This window comes from Hippocampus guttulatus, chromosome 13, assembly GCF_054856545.1.
Source record: "Hippocampus guttulatus isolate MCC_2025c chromosome 13, RoL_Hgut_1.0, whole genome shotgun sequence".
Taxonomy (NCBI): Eukaryota; Metazoa; Chordata; class Actinopteri; order Syngnathiformes; family Syngnathidae; genus Hippocampus; species Hippocampus guttulatus.
The window spans coordinates 7,848,044-7,865,443 of NC_141273.1; the positions used below are offsets into that span (position 1 = coordinate 7,848,044).

The following is a 17,400-nucleotide window of genomic DNA, read 5'->3' on the forward strand; positions in this document are numbered from 1 at the left end:
ACTGCTTCAGACAACAAAGTGTATGCAGAAAAGTGGTGAAGATTGCACGACTGTCTGTGTCCTAAGTGTTGTGTTGTGTTGTGTTATTTTTGTTATTTTGACTTCAAAATGGCGCCGCGAGAGTGGCTGCCTTTCCAGCAGCTCCTATATTTTGTTGTTCTACTTCTTCCTTTCGTAACTTTGCTGCTGTGAATTGGGAATTTCTCCATTGCGAGACTAATAACGGTTTTCTTATATTATGAAGCCCAAACATGCAGTGGTTATGGAGACTTGGCCACACCAAATTTGCGCGTTCAAACGGCATAATACTATTGCAACTGTATAAACATAGGAGCCAAAGTGGCACCGCACATTTCATGCCATGCGTCAGTGTACGTTCGGCTCATTTCAGTGGCAATGACGCCTAGTGTGAAGTTGCTGCGTCATCGTGTGAGGAGACCACAGGGAAACACACACACACACACACACAAATAAAGTCTGTCCTAATGAAGCAATGCTGAGTCACGCATTGGACCAAACTAAGGGATCTTGTAAAAATAGCCAAGTGAAACTATTAGTGGAGGTTTTCACCTCTACGTTTCCCTATGAAGAGGAAGGTCATGTCATCTCGCTCCCTCCTCTCAATCTGTGCGCATCCGCGACTTGGTGCCCAGTGTCCTGTGGCCAGCCAGTGGGCAGCACCGTCAGTGATACCCGCCCATGGGCCTGACTCACTTCATAAGGCCCCCATTGTGTTCACAGGCTGCTTTGGGTCTCACTCAGTGTGTCATTCAGCCACCACTTGTATAACCAGGAGACATTCTGGTGCCTTCTGTTTCTGGCTTCGACTTTCTTGCCAGCAACACAGAGCCACTCTGTTCCTGTTGCTGGCCTTGTTTAACTTCACTTTGGGAGGTTCCCCCAATTCTCTTGCTCAGCGTCGACTCAGATTGATTGGGGAGAACAATTGCCGCACAGTTCTGTTGTGCATATGAGTTCCCATGGTCTTTTGTTTGTGTTATGTATTTGTTTGTCTCGGGCTCCTTTTGCCAAAATGATCACGTGACTCGCATATCGCTCGCGTGAAAAAAACTGAATGTCAACAAGGCTGCTTCCTTGTAAGCAAATTGAGTTGTAAAAATCAAAGTGTGAATAGAATTCACTGTGGAAGATTGTTGTCGTTGCAACATCTGCAACATTTCACTCACTCGCTTACATGTCTTTTCACTTAAAAAGAGTTCCCTCTTCCCCCCAAATTGATTCCCTCTATTCATTTACTTGTCGCAGATGATGAAATAATGCAAAATTTTTGATGCGTGGGTAGCATCTGAAGGCCCTTTATAGTCACCGCCAGAGATATGATCATGGGCGTCACACACAAACAATTCCCTCTCTTTTCCTCTCTTCCCGTGATTCTCTCCTTTCTTTAGATGTGCGTGCAGCCAGGGAGCAGATGCATGTGGGAGCGGTTACGTATCCCACAATGCCTTTGCAGGAGGGGGTGGTGCCCCGTCCACAGCCGGGATATGGCCAGCACACCGCCACGTGCTCGCCGTCGGGCTCTTTTGCCGGCTCCTTGCCGCCTCAGCCTCACAGTGCCTACTTCAGTGGCATGACTGGTCCTCAGCACCCCTTCTACAACCGGGTAAGACAAGATGGAGGATGCTGGCACCGAGGTCCATAAGGTCCTTCCAATTCGATGTAGAGCTCATGAAAAAAAAGGCTCATCCGTGGCTTACATGTGCTCACAACCAGTCGCAACACACGCCTAGATTTTGTTTCATACTTCATTTTCCATCCATTGGGACATTTTATTGGCACTCAAAATGACAATGACCAAGTTTGCTTCTTTTCTCTATAGCAGGAATGGGCAACTGCTGGGCCTGCGACCATACTCTGAGTGCCCCCTTGATTAATTTCCTCACCACCCCCCCCCCCCCCCCAATAAAAAAAAAAATCAACCCCAAAATAATCATGGCTCATTTGAAGATTTTTTTTTCCAATATTTATGATTAATTTTCAATAATTTTGGGGCTTTGGGGGGCATAAACCCCCAATATTTTGTGGCAAATGTATACAGGTTTATTAGTGTTTTTTATAGACTGTTGTGTGTGTGTATCTATAGGTATATATATACACTGTACATATATGGTACACATATTTTGCACACACGGTGTGCAATTATTTGCTCGATCTCGAGAGAGCGTGTGGTCCTGTGTAACCCCCCCTAGTAGCACTGATTTTAAAAGAAATGTGTGGCCCCCACCATTTTTTAAGTTGCCCATCCCTGCTCTGGATCATTTATTTTTGTTTTTGTTTGTGTGCCTTAGCTCCCTCCTATGATTTTCATTTGACCTCCTCTCCTCCTGCCTCCCTAGCCTTATTTCCCCCAACATGTGTATCACCTGCCAAGGCATTACCCCCATCATGCCCCCTCAACCATGCACCCTTCCATTAAGCATCCTCTTCACACCAAGGACATCACTGGTGGACTTGTAAGTACACACTTGAAAAGCAGACCTCTATTCTCCTAATGTTAATTGTGTATTTTGTCAGTTCGTTTGTGAGAGGATGATGAATCAGTCATTACTGCTGTCGAAAAAAAACAAACAAAAAAAAAACACCAAAATTGGTGCAACGAATTCACTGCCATCACTATATGATGGTTTCTACGTACATTTCATCCAGCAATTAACAGACCAGGATGGGCTTAAAGATAGTACCCGACCATATTACCTTTTTTTTTTCCACTACACCGTACTGGTTCAGCATTTTTGGTTCTATTTTCCACTTCAAAAATAGTACGGCAGGAATTCACAAACCACACTGAATGCATCCAATGGCACCAGACACACGAACAAACAACATACTATAAATGGAGGCCCACAACAGTCTCCTGGATAACTTTGCACCCGGTGGCTGCTCTTCACGGTTGGTCGACGCATTTCATTGAAGAGGAGACTGAGCGCAGTGAGAAAATGCACCACAGCAGCAAAATGGAGACTGTGGAGTATAATAATGCCGCTGCCAAAGGTGAAACAAAGCAAGCTGGTATGTGAGGATGTGACAATGGCACCTTTGCTTGACCAGTGAGCGGAGATTTGTGTGTCACAGATAGGATAACTTGACATGCTTGGAACGTAGTTTTGCCGATGGAAATGTGTGAAAGACAAGTAGAGCGAACCTGGCAAACCTGAGTAGGTACCGTGCAGTGGAAAATGAGTTTGTGAATATTGTAGTCCTATGATTTTTGTGTCTTTCACCTGCTCATCCCTCCATCCTGTCCCCTTAATTCCACTATCGTCTCCTCAGTGTAAAGGTCTCACATTTCCCCCCTCTCAATAAACTTGCAAGTCCTCGAAGGTTATTTCAAGAAGAAATGGCCATCAAGTCCATTAGACCCGATCCTCTGCACAACCCTTGTTTGTATTCTGTGCCCATGTCAGGAAGTTATAGCAGAGGATGCAAGAGAAGGCCTCCACTCCTGTCCCTCTGACCCCTCCATGGTAACCGAATAAACCACAAAGCATACCCCAGTTTTGCAAAAAATGTAGCTTGTTATTACTAATAATTTGCTCGCTGATGAACTTGCAAAACCTCAAGCATGCTGAACATTGCATGCCTTGTTAGTCTCTGAAACATGCTCTTTCGGTGCATGTTGAAAAAGTTATTCGACTCCTCGTTCCCAGACCCCAATCGTTTGTGCCTGGGACCTTTAACACAGAGGAACCATTCTATCCAACGTGTCGTAGGGACGCGTGAGACACTCCGATGTCCACACATTCAAAGAGAGCAAGCTTCTATTGGAACAAATGAATGATAAGACTTTTCGTCGGCTCCACAAAGCCACTTATCAGCCTGGCGCCAGCAAGCATTTAAAGGAGCTGCACTATATGGCAGATTTCAATATAGAGCACTGAGAATATTTCTTCTCTGTCTATCTTTTCCCTTCCACCTCCATCTGCCTCTTGCGCCTTTGTCCTGTCTCCACCGCTGTATAAGTGCCCTCGGTTTCATCCTTAGTTACGGCTTTTCCGATGCGCATCAGCCCATTTTATCCCTTCCCGCAAATCTGCGAATGTTGAGATGCGCTTGCGCACGGCCTCGTTTATGTGTAATTCTTTGGATATGTAAGCGGGGCGAGCCCAGTATAATTGCCGAGCTTATAGAAGTGTGAATGTGGATTCCTCTGTCTACGGGGATTATCATCAGAGCAACTAGCAATACACACACACACACACTGTGACAATGAGCCCAGCGCTGTTCAAGCTTATCTCCTTACCAAGACGCTTCCGCTCGTGCGGAGCTCTGTTTCCTCTTCCCCATCCTTCTTGCCCTGCCCTGAGCTCAGCGCAGCTGTAATTACAGTCTTATCACACACACCCCGGTTCACACAAACACATAGACTTACACACTTGGACACACCCTCTGATATTTGTGTGTGTGTGTTTTTTCTCTCCGATTTGACGGCCGTGCCCAAATCGAAACCTTTGCTTCTCTTCAACTGGGTTTCTCATGTGTCTTGGGCGTAAGATGTTCTGTCTGCAAATATTTTGAGCCCCAAAAGCTGTGAAAACCAAATCTACTTGTGTAATAATTCCACCTCCATTAGCCCGTCTCTTCCAGTCTGGCAAGGATGGAATGGGGCTGCCGCCTGCCCGGTTCCAAAGTCCTTCCTGTGCTTTCATGTTGTGCCTTTCTGCCTTTCCCCAGCCCCCCCTCTTCATTTCTGCCTCTGCCTTCTTTCACCTCTTTCCACAGGTGCACCCCTTGGCCTCATGTCGTTGTACATGTGTATTTTTTGTCTGACCATATGTCCGTCTGCTATTTTTTGTCTCCTTATCAAGCTTTTAAGGTCACTGCCTTACAAATCAAAGCAGGTATATTGATGGTTTCAATGCTTTTTTTTTCCAGTCTGCAGTGGGGTTGCAATGGTATGACAGTTGAACAGGATGAAAACTAGATAAATAACAGTTTTTATTGGATTATTGCTGGGGGAAATTCAGGTTGCAAAGGGGTGGTCAAATTTTCAGTGGGAATTAAAGATTAATAATGGTACACAACTGGAAATATTGGTCATTTTTACAAACTACAAACAATTACTCTGGTCAACTGAAAATTTTAATCACGGATGCCTTTGTGTGTCCCTAAATATATATCTGACACAGATTTTTTTTCCACTAGCACATCACGTTTTTGAGATATTTTAAGTTTTATCTATAATATCTTGTGCCTCACAAATTTTAAGATGTGTTGTGATTTATAACTTTGTCGCTGGAGGAAGAAAAAAAATCCCATCTGTAGCTGAACCCGATTGGCTCGAGAAAACAGCAAGGGCGGATTGGGATTTTTCGAATAGATCTACTTTTGTGTCTCTCGATCTCTCGTTTTTCGTCTCACCGGTGTTTTTACAAAGTTGCATCATGCGCACGATGCGTGATATCCATCAGTGTTCATACAGACTGTGAAACCAGTATGCCGCTGCAACCCTAATCTGCATCCAAGCAGACATTCAACTAACACACGCTCTTATCAATATCGTGCATGGTGTACAATCAGATAATAGACACGTCACGTAAAACACTCACTGTCCCCTAGTTGCACTAACAGTTTCGCACGAATAGCAGTAGTTGTCCTCCTGCCCGCCGCCGTACTACAGTCCATCGCCGCTGTCTAACACCACTCGCCATCTTATTAAGTGCCACACTCTTCTGTCCAGGAATCCGAAACAAAGCCTGGGTGGCCGTTAGGCATCAGAGTGATAAACACAGGTTGCAGGGCGAAGGAAAAGAGAGTCCTGAGTCTATACAGGGGTGGTTGAGTGAAAGGAATGATAAAGAACCGAGAGTTGTGCTTTTAAACTAGATAGAGGGGATGCGGTGTGGCGAAATGGAGGTGATCTTCGCTCATCAACAGCCTCTGGTATTACTGATGTAGTAACTGCTCAACCAGCACCACTCAGACTCCCAGTCTCCGTCCCTTAAGTACATTGCATACAATTTATGTGCTTGTACAGCATATGCACACTAAAAAAGAACAAAGTGGTGTAGCTGTTTGGATTGGTTGGCAGCTTTGTTTGCTCTTACCCTTAATTTGTGTGACTGACTGAGGGAGTTACTGTGTGGAATCCTCACCACAGGCCGGCGAGTTTCTCTCCTCCACAGAGACCTGATTTTTCCCTCATGCACTAAGAGTGCACTAACATGCCGGGCCGGGTCCGCCCCAGTAAGCTGGACTCGCGCGGACGCCATGAATGTGTCCTTCTCATTATGACTGCATGTTTTGCTAGGCCTCCCCAGCTGTCCTGCTCAGCTCAATGAGCACAGATGCGGTGTGCGAGTTCCTCAAACATATCGATGGAATCGACGCCAGCATGCTGCGTCAGTACACTGCCACCGTTAAGAAGGTGCGTCTGGCAATACCATTCTCAGCTTAACATGTGGAGTCTTTGTTTGATGCATTTCATGGTTCTCATTTTTTTAATCTGTGTGTTTAAAACTAATCCCATCATTCATTTGATTGTCCTTGAACATTGTAGGCTAACATAAACGGACGCGTCCTGGCACAGTGCAACCTGGATGAGCTGAAGAAAGAGATGGATATGAACTTTGGTGACTGGCAGCTCTTCAGGGGAATGGTGAGGCCCTAGTTTTCACTAATGCCCAGTTTCGCGCATCATATTGGTGACACCCGCATTCGGTTGGGAAGAACTATTTCTGAACAAATATTTAATGTTATCTGCGGTGTACAAAATTGTATGAATAGGGAAACCATTCATGAGTTCATAATACGATATTAGTACAACATATTAGTATTTATATGTTGATTGAGAGAGCAAGATGCAAAAAATGCCTCATCCTCAATCACTTTATTGAGAGGGAAAAACTTTTCAATTTTACCGATGTTTGCCATCCAGAAATTTTCTATAGTGCTTGTTCTCATTAGGGTCATGGGTGAGCTGGTGCCAATCCCAGCTGCCTTTGGGCAAGAGTTAATATATACCCGGGACTGATTGTCACCCAGTCGCAGTTAGCGATAGAGTATCCTCTCATATTTCCTCCCAAAAGAGATTGGACGCATTTTGTAATATCACATCCTGTACTAATATAAACTATTGGAATTGAGATTTCATAACCCGTCTTACGAGAAGCCTTGAATTACAAACACGTGTTGCAGCCTCCTAATAAGTCGTGTTTTTAGCAAACATCTGATGCTCAGCTCACATCGGAGCAGCTGGAAAGTGCTGCGTCTGTACGGCCTCGTGCACTAAACCAGTGTTGCGTTGCCAGGACGCAGCCAGCTCAGCCATCTGGTCGATGATGGCCAACTGATATCTGGATGAAGGGAGGTCATTGTCAGGGATGAGTGGACAGCGAGTGACTCCTCATAAGGAGCAGCTCAAAGTTCCCCGTCTTGCTTGCATGCTATTTCCTGTTGCCTTGTTACATGTTTGTTTGTATGTCACAGTGATCTCACTTGGGAGTCTGTGTTGAGTTAACAAACTCTTCTTCCCAAGGTGATGGAACAACGGCATGCCGAAAGCCAGGCTCTGCTCGAGGAGGAGTCGCGAGCTCCAAGTGAGCAGGGCAACAGCGTGTACAGCGCAGAGCCCGGCAGGCGCTTGTCGGGGGCCCAGCAGGAGGGAGGGACCTTCAGCCTCAGTCTGAGCTTCGAGGAGCTCAGTGGAGCAGGACTAGAAGAGCCCCCGAGACACGGCAGCAACTCGCAGTGGCCGGTCAGTCCTCTCTCTGGCAGCTGCTTATGTGCAAACACCACAAGATATGATCAGGTGCAGGAGGGTGTGCATTTTGTCAACAATTTTTTTCCGGCGTAAGCATATTTAAATGGGACATTCACGGTCGTACTCTCAAAATCTGTCACAAAGCCACAAAGTCCTCTTCGTTGGCCGCATGTACCTTATTCATGTAGTATAGAGTGAGAAAAGAGCACACCAGAGGAAGTCAGCGCTGTTCCGGAGTGTATCAGCAGACTGAAAAAAAGCACACAAGGGGCCCCATGGTTAATATTTTCACCTTCAGGTTGGATTTGCAAAATCTCTGATACATCAGCAAACCCTTGTTTTAACTATAGGCATAACCAACACTGAAATGTCCATTACATTCATCGTCACACTTGTTTGCTGTATTTCCTGTTTTCATATTTTGGGTATTTAATTCATTAGTTGTGTTAATATCCACTGATACGACATGATGATGTGAATACCAACTTGCACAATGAAATGAGTTACATACCACACAGTAATTCCCAATGACAGTAAAGATTTTGTTTGTTTGTTTGTTTGTTTGTTTTTGTGTGGTGCTAATTTGCATTGATGTACAGTGATGCCTCACCCTTGGAGCAGATGCTAACAAAAACTGAACGAAACCGTCAGTTTAATGTAGTCCTACAACCACTGTAAATTACAGCCACAATAATAAACATACTGTCAATTCAACACTAATTTGAATTTTTTTCCATGCAGCTGTTTAATCGTTTCAAATTCGACTGTGTAGATGGTACATAATATGGCCTTTTTTTCGTTGTCTTGTTGCCAGGTAGCGAATCTCCGCACCACAAGCATGTCCAGCCTCAACTCGCAAGAATCGTCCAACAACATCTGCAGGTTGACGGACAGGCAGCAGGCAGAATACCGCGACGCCTACCAGGAGTACATTGCTCAGATGGCCCAGCTGGACGTGTCGGGCGGCGCGAAGGAGAGGCCTGTGCAGCCCCAGCCATCGACCTTCCTCCAGGCAGCCGGCTCGGACGATAAAGGGGTTGGTGGAGAGTCATAAGCACACTGCAACAGTTAGCTTGTTACAAGAAAGATGAGTTATTATATATTAAGAAGTGCAGATTTGTACATATGTGCAGTAGATAATCGACATGTAAATTCAAATGTACACCCAAGGAGATTGCATTTCAGACTTCTAATGGGATGAATGGCCGTCAACAGCAGGAGATGTATGTGTGGACTGAGCCTCACACATCATAGTGGGAACGGAGAGATCATTGCTACTTACTTAATTACTAACTTTGCGTGCTTTGGCACCAAATGCTGAAAAGAATTCGCTCTCCAGAGACCGCCCATCCAATCAGTATGCTTCTGTATATTTTCATGTTCTCATTGAATTCTTTTCCCACTTGACAGGCTAAGGAAGGAGCGGACCAAGATGGCCGCAAGTCCTTCGTCAAGAGAGTCTCCAAGGCGTCTGACGCCACAGACGTTCCCTCGGGGTCTGATGGCCAACTCCTCGATCCCATCAGCGAGGAGGATGAGAAGCTGGACCACAGCACGAGCTCCAGAAACAACACGGCCGAGTCGCGCGTCCGCAAGCTGTCCAGCGACGATGACTCAAGCCCGGAGGAGGCCGACAACACCACGCCGCTCCTCCAAAAAGAAGCAAAAGCCAAATCCTCACATTTCCTCACCAAAGGTATTTTGGATCCAAAGGAGTCCACTGAGAGCTCCCCGGAGGAGGCAGCAGGAGAACCCGGTTTGGCGAAGGCAGCGGCGTGGTCAGGTGTTATGGAGCTGGAGCTGGAGGGTTTGGTGAAGAAGCGAGGTTTCCTCCCCAGCAGCCTGCAGGACGCCACGGCGGCCCGTATGTCCATCTGCTCCGAGGCGGCCTCCGAGGCCAGCCTGATGGCGAGCAGCCCGGACGAAGGGTGGCCTCCCGGCGGGATCAGCAACCTCAACCGCAGCGAGAGCAACACCACGCTCAACAACAACACCGGCGACGCCAACTCCAACACCAACAACAGCATCCTCCAACAACAACAGTTCGCCACCTCCCCCACCAGCGTCTCCTCGCCTGCTGTCATCATCTCACCGGGCAGCGACAACGCCACCGTCACCACCGCCACCGTCCACCACAACCAGAACCTGCGCTCCATCAACCTGGGAGACGAAAGGGAGAGCACCCTTTGAGATTGTTTCTAATCCTAATTCAGTAATCAGTGTTGTCTCGTAAGGCTCAGAATAGCGTTTTTTCTTTGAGGAGCAGTTTTGCTCATTAATGAAACCGCTTGAGGAGCAACTTTTTAGCAGGTCAAAGGGTTATGTTAAACCACAACAGAAACAATTGGTGTCAGTTTATAATCAACAAGTTTTTATTTCCTTAACATACATTGTCAAGCGCAGTAAACTATATTTTCATGCCCGGAAACATTTCCACTGGGGCAATTTCAAAGACAAATATGAATATCATTTTAAACTTAGTATTTTTCAATTGGTTGTATTGTCCTTTAGCGAAGCAATTTTTTTTTTTTAAATAAAGAAGATCTACTGTAATGTAATTTTGAGAACATTTAATGTGCAGATCTCAAAAGTCAAAACTCAGTACTCAATACTTTTAATTTTGGAAGCCGCTCCTCCCGGCTGATGTACGCATAACATAATTTCCCATTTCAGTCCTATTCAGCTGTGTAGCATAGTTTATCATTTTCTCTAGAGACACTTATCAAATCGTCTGACTCTTGCTGTTCAAAGATGTATTCTCTCCTCATTTAACGCGGTTCCAGCCAGACGTCGGTGACGTGTTCTCAATCACCCAAGCACTGAATTCCAGTGTTTCACGATTCCGTGTCAATGTTAGGTTAGCATAGCAATTAGCATGGCTTCTCCATCTGTCTTCATCATCCCTTGATGAAAACAAGACTTACCAAAGCGTAGCTGGATGATTACTAACTTAGGAGCGACATCGCAACATGTTTAGCGCACTAGCTAGCCAACCAAAGCTTGCTGCTCGCTAACTAGTGTGGCGTATGTAGCACCAAGCTTACCACTGACCTCTTTCCCAGTGATAAGTGACATAAGCGTGCTGCGGCACGTTAATGTGCGTTCGTCTGGCCAGGCACAATTTTTTGGGACCGTCTCACATCTCCGCAGAAAACTTTGTGATCCTCAGTTTTGCAAGTCAGTGTGTTGTAATGGATACAAAGTGTGAATTTTAACTTGCAAAATGTGATGTGAAACCACTTATTTCAAGCCTGTAATGTATGTAGTAGAATTTAGTCTGTTAGGATGGAACTGTAGAAGCTGTATCTTGTTAATGATAATATGGAACTTTTAAAACCAAGGCGTCAAACTTGTTTTCAACACATGCCACATCATAGGGAGAGGCAGTTTGAATTCTACTGGAAGTTCTATTTGTACCCTGCTAAAAATAAATAAATAACTGGAATATGGCAGGCTATGACATCAGTGAACCAGAAGCTGAGCTGCATTGTGTTTGTTTATGGACTCGGTGTGTGGCTACAGCATTATCATATTACCTAATTGCGCCTGCATTTGCATTTTGACACCTGAGTTTTAAAATGTCATTGGGAGAAAAAAAAGTCCAAATTCAGAATGGATAATTGTGCAGTTGTTGTGACATTGTGGCACTTGTTACATAGAGCTAGTTTGTGTGGTGATGGAATGCTACATGTCAAAGAGTGTTGTGTTTGCTGGTATCGATATTTACCTCAGTGGTTATGTGGAGTAGTGGACAATTCTTCTGTCAAAGGTATTTGGATATCTTTGAGGGTTCTGATATGATTCTGTTTCCTTAACTTTGTCAAATTGTTTCACTATTTAAATCAATACACATTTAATGGATGTTCAAGCCATTGGAGTGACGCTTTTCTTTCTTTTCAATGCAGGAGAATCTAATCTTTCAAATTGACTGCGTCGAAAGGATGAGGGAACTCAAGAAGCACATGCCGTCGTTATATGGTAGTCCGATAGATGGCGCACTTTCCATACAAACTACGTGCTATTTGCACAGACGCAGGCTGTCAAATTTCTCAGTGACCCCCCCTCCCCCACCTTTTAAACGGGGTACACACAGGGTTCTTTTGAGGACACTAATAAGGTACTTTGAAGAGTTTTTAAGCAGCTTATCCGTTTTTTATCACGTAAAAAGTTTCTACCTCTGTATCTTCGGTTTTTTAAAAAACTTCTGGCCTTCCTGTTTGGGTTTCGCATGCACTCTGCCTGCTGGTGTGGGCTTTCTACCACATTCCAAAAACATGTTTTCATTGAAGACTCTAAATTCTCCAAATGTATGAGTGTGAATGCTTGTTTGTCTATATGTGACCTGCGATTGACTGCCAACTTAGAACCAGGGTGTAAAACACTTTTCGCCCAAAGTCAACCAGGCTCGAGCTCACTCGCCGAATGAAACGGAATATACAACAGCAATTGAAGGTACACTTGCATGTTAGCGTATCCAAATGTACACATTTTCTGATTGACACTTTGTCATTTTCAGATTTCTGGGACAGCGCCTGCATTGGATTGTGGAAGTTCATGAGGTGAGCCATGTTCCTGACAAGTCCTAAAAAGTTAGCCGGTCTCCTAAGTATCAAATTGGGGACTTCGCTATGTCAACAAAGCCTTGATGTGCTTCTTTTTACTCAATTTGTTTGCAACTGTCTCATTTGCCATTCAAAATTACATTTCCATAATTGTGTACCGCCCCCCCCCCCCCAACATTACAACCAACAACCCTTTTAGCTTTAATGTCTCAGCCTGTCACGCGAAACCATCTAATCCTATTTACGCTACATGGCACCCAAGGAGGTAAAGGTGCAGTCAGTGCGTCCGACAGCGTTTTATGCAAGCGTGCGCCCTGAGGTGCTGCTTGCCTTGCTGAGAGTGACGCACTGCTTTTGCACCATTCTAGGTCACATCGCTGTGCTTTGATCGGGACCTTCTGGGTTTTTTTTTTTTTTTTTTAGAGGAGCTTTCATAGTGGGCATGTCTCCAAAGTGCACCAAAAAATAAATAATCGTACAAGTATATTAAATGAGCCTTCGTGGGTTAAATGTTTTGGGTTTTTCCAATCAGTTCCTCGATTTTGGGATTACGGCGGTGGATCGCATCAATTGCTTTGGTGCACCGGGAAGGCCCCCAAGCCGTCGGTTTCACACATTCAATCTTACATCCATCACATCATTTCACCATCGCACAAAATGAAAAGATGCTCAGGTTGCTTTTGTGATTTAATTTTGTATTAAAAAAAAAAGGTACAATTTACATTACTTTTATAAAAAGTTTCATCATAAGTACAACATTACACTTTTTGCAGAAACGCCTGCAACTATACATAAACTCCCGAGAAGAGTTCACAACGTGTCATTCTTTTTCAGTTTTCTTCTTTTAAAGAACGTCCAGTCCTTCATGTGCCCACAATCCTGACAAGACAAGACTAAACTTTTTTTTTTTTTTTTACAGTATATAACCAAGTTCCCACCTCCGCAAAAAAAGCGAAGACTTCAACAAAGGGAGAATAAGAGGAGGAAGGATGGGGGAATTATAATCATCCTCATGACAATAATCTCATTTTTTTTCCTCCCACAATTGGGAATATAACGTGCCTTCCATTTCCAGAAAGGACTTACAAATAATAATTAAAAAAATCTTAAGTTAAATAATAATAATGTGGGGAAAACAAGCACATCACATCATAAAGATTGTCCCATAAGCAAAGTCTCTCATGATGGAGGGAGGAAAAATAATCCAGCGGGCCTGGAGGAGGACAGAGGTGGTTGGATTTTTTTTTACACCCCCTCCCAAGGAAAGGGAAGGAAGCCCTGTACGCTCCCCAGGTCCTGTGAGATTCTTTTTTTTTCTTAAACTTGTCTTGACCAAACACCTGCAAAAGATTGAGAGAAAAAGAAAGAGAGAGAGAGGCGTGTTTAGAAAAAGGCAAACAGGCCAGAGAGAGATCCGGACAGACTGGCGCCAGGGAGGAAGCCGCACACTTTTTTAACATTTAACCAAACACTCCCAATACTAAGCAAACCCTGCACTCCAGATGTACACACACATACACAAGTTTAGCCTCCAATCTGGGGAAGAATCATCGTAATTGCCGCTCAGCTGGCGCCTACCCACTTCTTGTACCAATTATGTGCAGACATGGTAGTAGCGAGCAATCCAAAACAGCCATTATTTTCCTCTCTTTACAGATGCCCTTCATTATAGAAACGAGAGGCTATAATACGGCCCTGACAACTGCTACTTTATTAACCCCTGAGCAGCCTGACAAAGTGGATATAGTGCATCCGTTTGACTGCAGTAATGTTTTAATGCATGAAAAGTAAACATATGGTACGGTTGGGATCTTCGCGGACAGGATGCGCAAGCATATTGAGACGCGATCGGAACAAATGTTGCTGGTGATTGGGTTGCGGAGGGGAAAAAAAAAAACCTTGTACTTGGCCGGCATGCGTGAGCAGACAGGAGTCCAGACTACTCACCGCCTTTAACGATGCAGAGTCCGGCTGTCATCTGTCGTCAGCTCGGATGGCAACTCGGGAGACTGCAAACAAACAAACAAAAACAGAGCGCACCAAACGTTATTTCCTCGCCGCGACAAGCATCATAATAGAAGCCGGCGAGGAGTGGCTCGTACCTGTAGCGAGAGGATGCTGATGTCCGTGTTGAGGGTGCTCAGCGGGGTCCGGGATGGAGCTGGAGGAGGAGCCCCCTGGCCCGGCCGCGCGGGGTGATGAAGGTTCGTCCCCAGAGCGACGTTGGAGTCGAGCGCGATCTGCAGGTCCAGGATGTAGTCGATGACGTGCTGCAGGATTTCCATCTTGCTGACGTTCTTGTTCTGCGGGATGCTGGGCACCAGCTCCTTGAGCTTAGAGTAGCAGTCGTTCATGTTGTACAGCAGGCTCAGCGGGTCGTCCACCGGGGTCTTGCTCCGCGACAGACCCAGCGAGTGCTCCGACAAAGCGGTGGTGTTTTTTCGGAAAGAACGAACGGGGCTTATTGCTTTCATTTTTTTTTTCTTCAAAGTTAAATTTGAGTATCACGCGAGTTTTTCTCGAGTGTTGCTTCTTTTAAGTCCAATATCGTCAGGCGGTCGTCGTTCGGACTGGATTAACAGAGAGGCAGTGAGCTTTATATAAACGGGAGGTCGACAGCCGAAAGGGAGGCAGAACCCAAGCACCGATTGGCCAGAGTTGACATGTCACTCCAAAGACGCTCGTCCTCCCATTGGCTGTTTGATCAATACTCCGCCTCTCTTCCGCATCGTTACCGGTGGCAACGCGAGCGGGGAGGCGGGGCCCCGAGGGCAGCCTCGACAGCTCGGGTGGGCAATTTGGAAAATTAAGCTCTTACCTGTTTGTGATCAAGAGAATTAATGCAGCACAAGGCTCGCGATTGACTTTGACAAGGTGTGGCCAATAACTGCACAAAGACCTTTTTGCCCCCCCCCCTCAGTTCTGACCGGTTTACCACCCTATAAAACAACAACAACTTTGGGGAAAATTTTGAGAAAACATCCAAAGTGTTCGGCAAGTCAATGTGTGTTTTTATTAGCCTTCGTTTCAATATAGAATAGATATTTTGCATACCTCCTATATGCTATATTCACACATGTCCGTCAATAAAAGTGCACATGCGGTGAATTTCTGAACCCTCTCTCTGCCGTGCGTGGGTGTGCGCTTGACAGCGGGCATTTAGACATACTACTACTAATAATAATAATATAAATAAGAAAGCATATGAATATTTTTCTGTGGTTAGCCCCAAACGAGACCAGGCGCGTCTGATTAATCCACGCAAATCCGGACCGGTGTGAACTTTCTGTGAAGGAAAAGGCAAGATGCAGGTCCACCACATTTTATTATTAGTCGTCGTATATTTTTCACCAGATTAAATTTCGTGCTAGTACATGTAAATGTTGTGCTATTTACAAACGCTTTCCATTGGTTTGCACAGAAAATACGACAGCGCGTATACACGCGACGACCACTTTATTAGGTACACCTGCACTCCAGTGAGTTTTAACACAAGAGCGGCTCACAACTAATGCGGTTTGCACATTAGTTAAACCGTCACTATATATACAATTTTTAACCATACTTAATAACCAATATACTCAGCATAATGGACTGCGGTTGTACAGTAATGCAAATTAGCTCCACAACAATAAAAAATACCGTTAAATGAATACCTCCTGATAATGCCAATCAAAACTCAGCGTTATTATCTTTCTAAAGGTGTACGTTACCTTTAGCTTTAAATTTAACGTGCTTCAACAAATAATTAAAACAAAACAATTTAAGGAAAAAGAGGCAGGAAAGTTTACGTCGCTGCAAGTAATCTTTATGACGCGCATACATCCACCAATCTGACCAAATTCAGTGTTATAAATACTGTAAGGGTGGTTACTCGATTGGGGGGTCTCGCTCCTACCGCGGCGACGGAACCTGAGCGTGTGTGTATAGTTCGCATGTCCGGAACGCGCTATAGTCGATCAAGCACCAACCTACGGCTGTTGTGAAGGGAGAATTGCGGTGAATATTTTGGAACGGCGAAATTTCGTGTGTCATCGTAAAACGACGTTTACATACGCGACACCCGCTCACTACATGAAGCAGAGACGGTAGGATTCTGGCGCAAGAGCATCATCAGTAGCCTCTCTCTCTCTCTCTCTCTCTCGCTCTCTCTCTCTCTCTCTCTCTCTCTCTCTCTCTTTCTCTCTCTTTCTCTCTCTCTCGGGCAGACTATCTGGCGCCGCCGTGACGTCACTGGATTCACAACAAGACCCCTCACAAGCCCCTCGAGGCGCCACTCAGGCGGTTTCCATGGCGACTACGGGTGTCAAATCGGAGGAGGGCCGGACTCTTCTCAGCTGATCGACCCGAGGTCCGAACACACAAGCACACACGCACACACACACGCACACACACACACACACGCACACACACACACACACGCACACACACACACACACACGCACACACTCTGGACCAGTGATAAGTGATGGAATGTTATGTTTGCTCGTTTCTTCTTTCTCTCGCTCTGTATCTCTCCCCCCCCCTCTCTCTCTCTCTTTCTCACTACACTATCACTTTTTTAAGGAACAGTAGAGCGTGTTTAAAGTCCACTTCATTCAAAATGGTCAATAAACATGTACAGTACGGTACACAGAAAACTCCATGTTCTCTCTCTCTCTCTATCTCTCTCTCTTTGTAATTTATGCCTTTACAAATATTGTGGTTGCAATTTGTAATGTTGATGGCAATATTTAAAGTCATTATTTGAATTGAAATGACGATGATGGTTAAGGAGGGTATTAAAAACTAATATTTAATAGAAATGAATAAAACACACTTAGAATCTGAAGTATATTTAACATACATAAAACGTATACATGCTTGTCAGGGATCAAGCAATGCTTAACCACCCTAAGGACGTGTGGTTGACCGCTATACACCTGTGACCAGAATGATTGAATGAATATCTAGCTATCTCTCTAGTTATTTAGCTAGTTAGCTATCTATCTATCCATTCATCCATCAACAGCAGAAAAAATGTGGCATCGTAATGTCAAAGAATAGTGATTTAAAAAAAACACACAAAATGAAAATTGTGCAGCTTAGCATAAAACTACAAAAGAGAATTGAAAAAAA

General features: G+C 44.9%; 2 protein-coding genes across 5 annotated transcripts in view; one reads left to right on the top strand and one right to left on the bottom strand.

Moving 5' to 3' along the window:
- Positions 1 to 11,592, top strand: part of kidins220a (kinase D-interacting substrate 220a) — a 45,584-nt gene extending 33,992 nt beyond the window's left edge. For 2 of the 4 annotated variants that reach the window (XM_086126827.1, XM_086126828.1), the window contains 8 exons: positions 1,410 to 1,624; positions 2,358 to 2,474; positions 4,827 to 4,859; positions 6,269 to 6,385; positions 6,518 to 6,616; positions 7,496 to 7,714; positions 8,535 to 8,756; positions 9,131 to 11,592. In XM_086126827.1, coding sequence (XP_085982953.1) covers positions 1,410 to 1,624; positions 2,358 to 2,474; positions 4,827 to 4,859; positions 6,269 to 6,385; positions 6,518 to 6,616; positions 7,496 to 7,714; positions 8,535 to 8,756; positions 9,131 to 9,910 — 1,802 coding nt within the window. In that variant the 3' untranslated portion in view covers positions 9,911 to 11,592. Of the gene's footprint in view, positions 1 to 1,409; positions 1,625 to 2,357; positions 2,475 to 3,425; positions 3,486 to 4,826; positions 4,860 to 6,268; positions 6,386 to 6,517; positions 6,617 to 7,495; positions 7,715 to 8,534; positions 8,757 to 9,130 lie in introns of all 4 variants that reach the window. The other 2 variants (XM_086126830.1, XM_086126829.1) reach the window with 2 other exon arrangements.
- A 1,364-nt stretch (positions 11,593 to 12,956) lies between these two features.
- On the bottom strand, positions 12,957 to 14,871 carry id2a (inhibitor of DNA binding 2a). Its single transcript, XM_086126840.1, has 3 exons — positions 14,385 to 14,871; positions 14,230 to 14,291; positions 12,957 to 13,622 (listed from the first exon to the last, which is right to left on the bottom strand). The coding sequence occupies exons 1-2, from the start codon at positions 14,754 to 14,756 to the stop codon at positions 14,235 to 14,237; spliced, it is 429 nt and encodes a 142-aa protein (XP_085982966.1). The 5' UTR covers positions 14,757 to 14,871; the 3' UTR covers positions 12,957 to 13,622; positions 14,230 to 14,234.
- Between the last annotated feature and the right edge of the window lie 2,529 nt (positions 14,872 to 17,400).

Coding starts and splice junctions, on each gene's coding strand:
- id2a (XM_086126840.1), bottom strand. CDS start 14,756: ATGAAAGCAATAAGCCCCGTTCGTTCTTTCCGAAAAAACACCACCGCT. Junction 14,292..14,384: donor TCAGCATCCTCTCGCTACAG/GTACGAGCCACT, acceptor GTTTGTTTGCAG/TCTCCCGAGTTGCCATCCGA.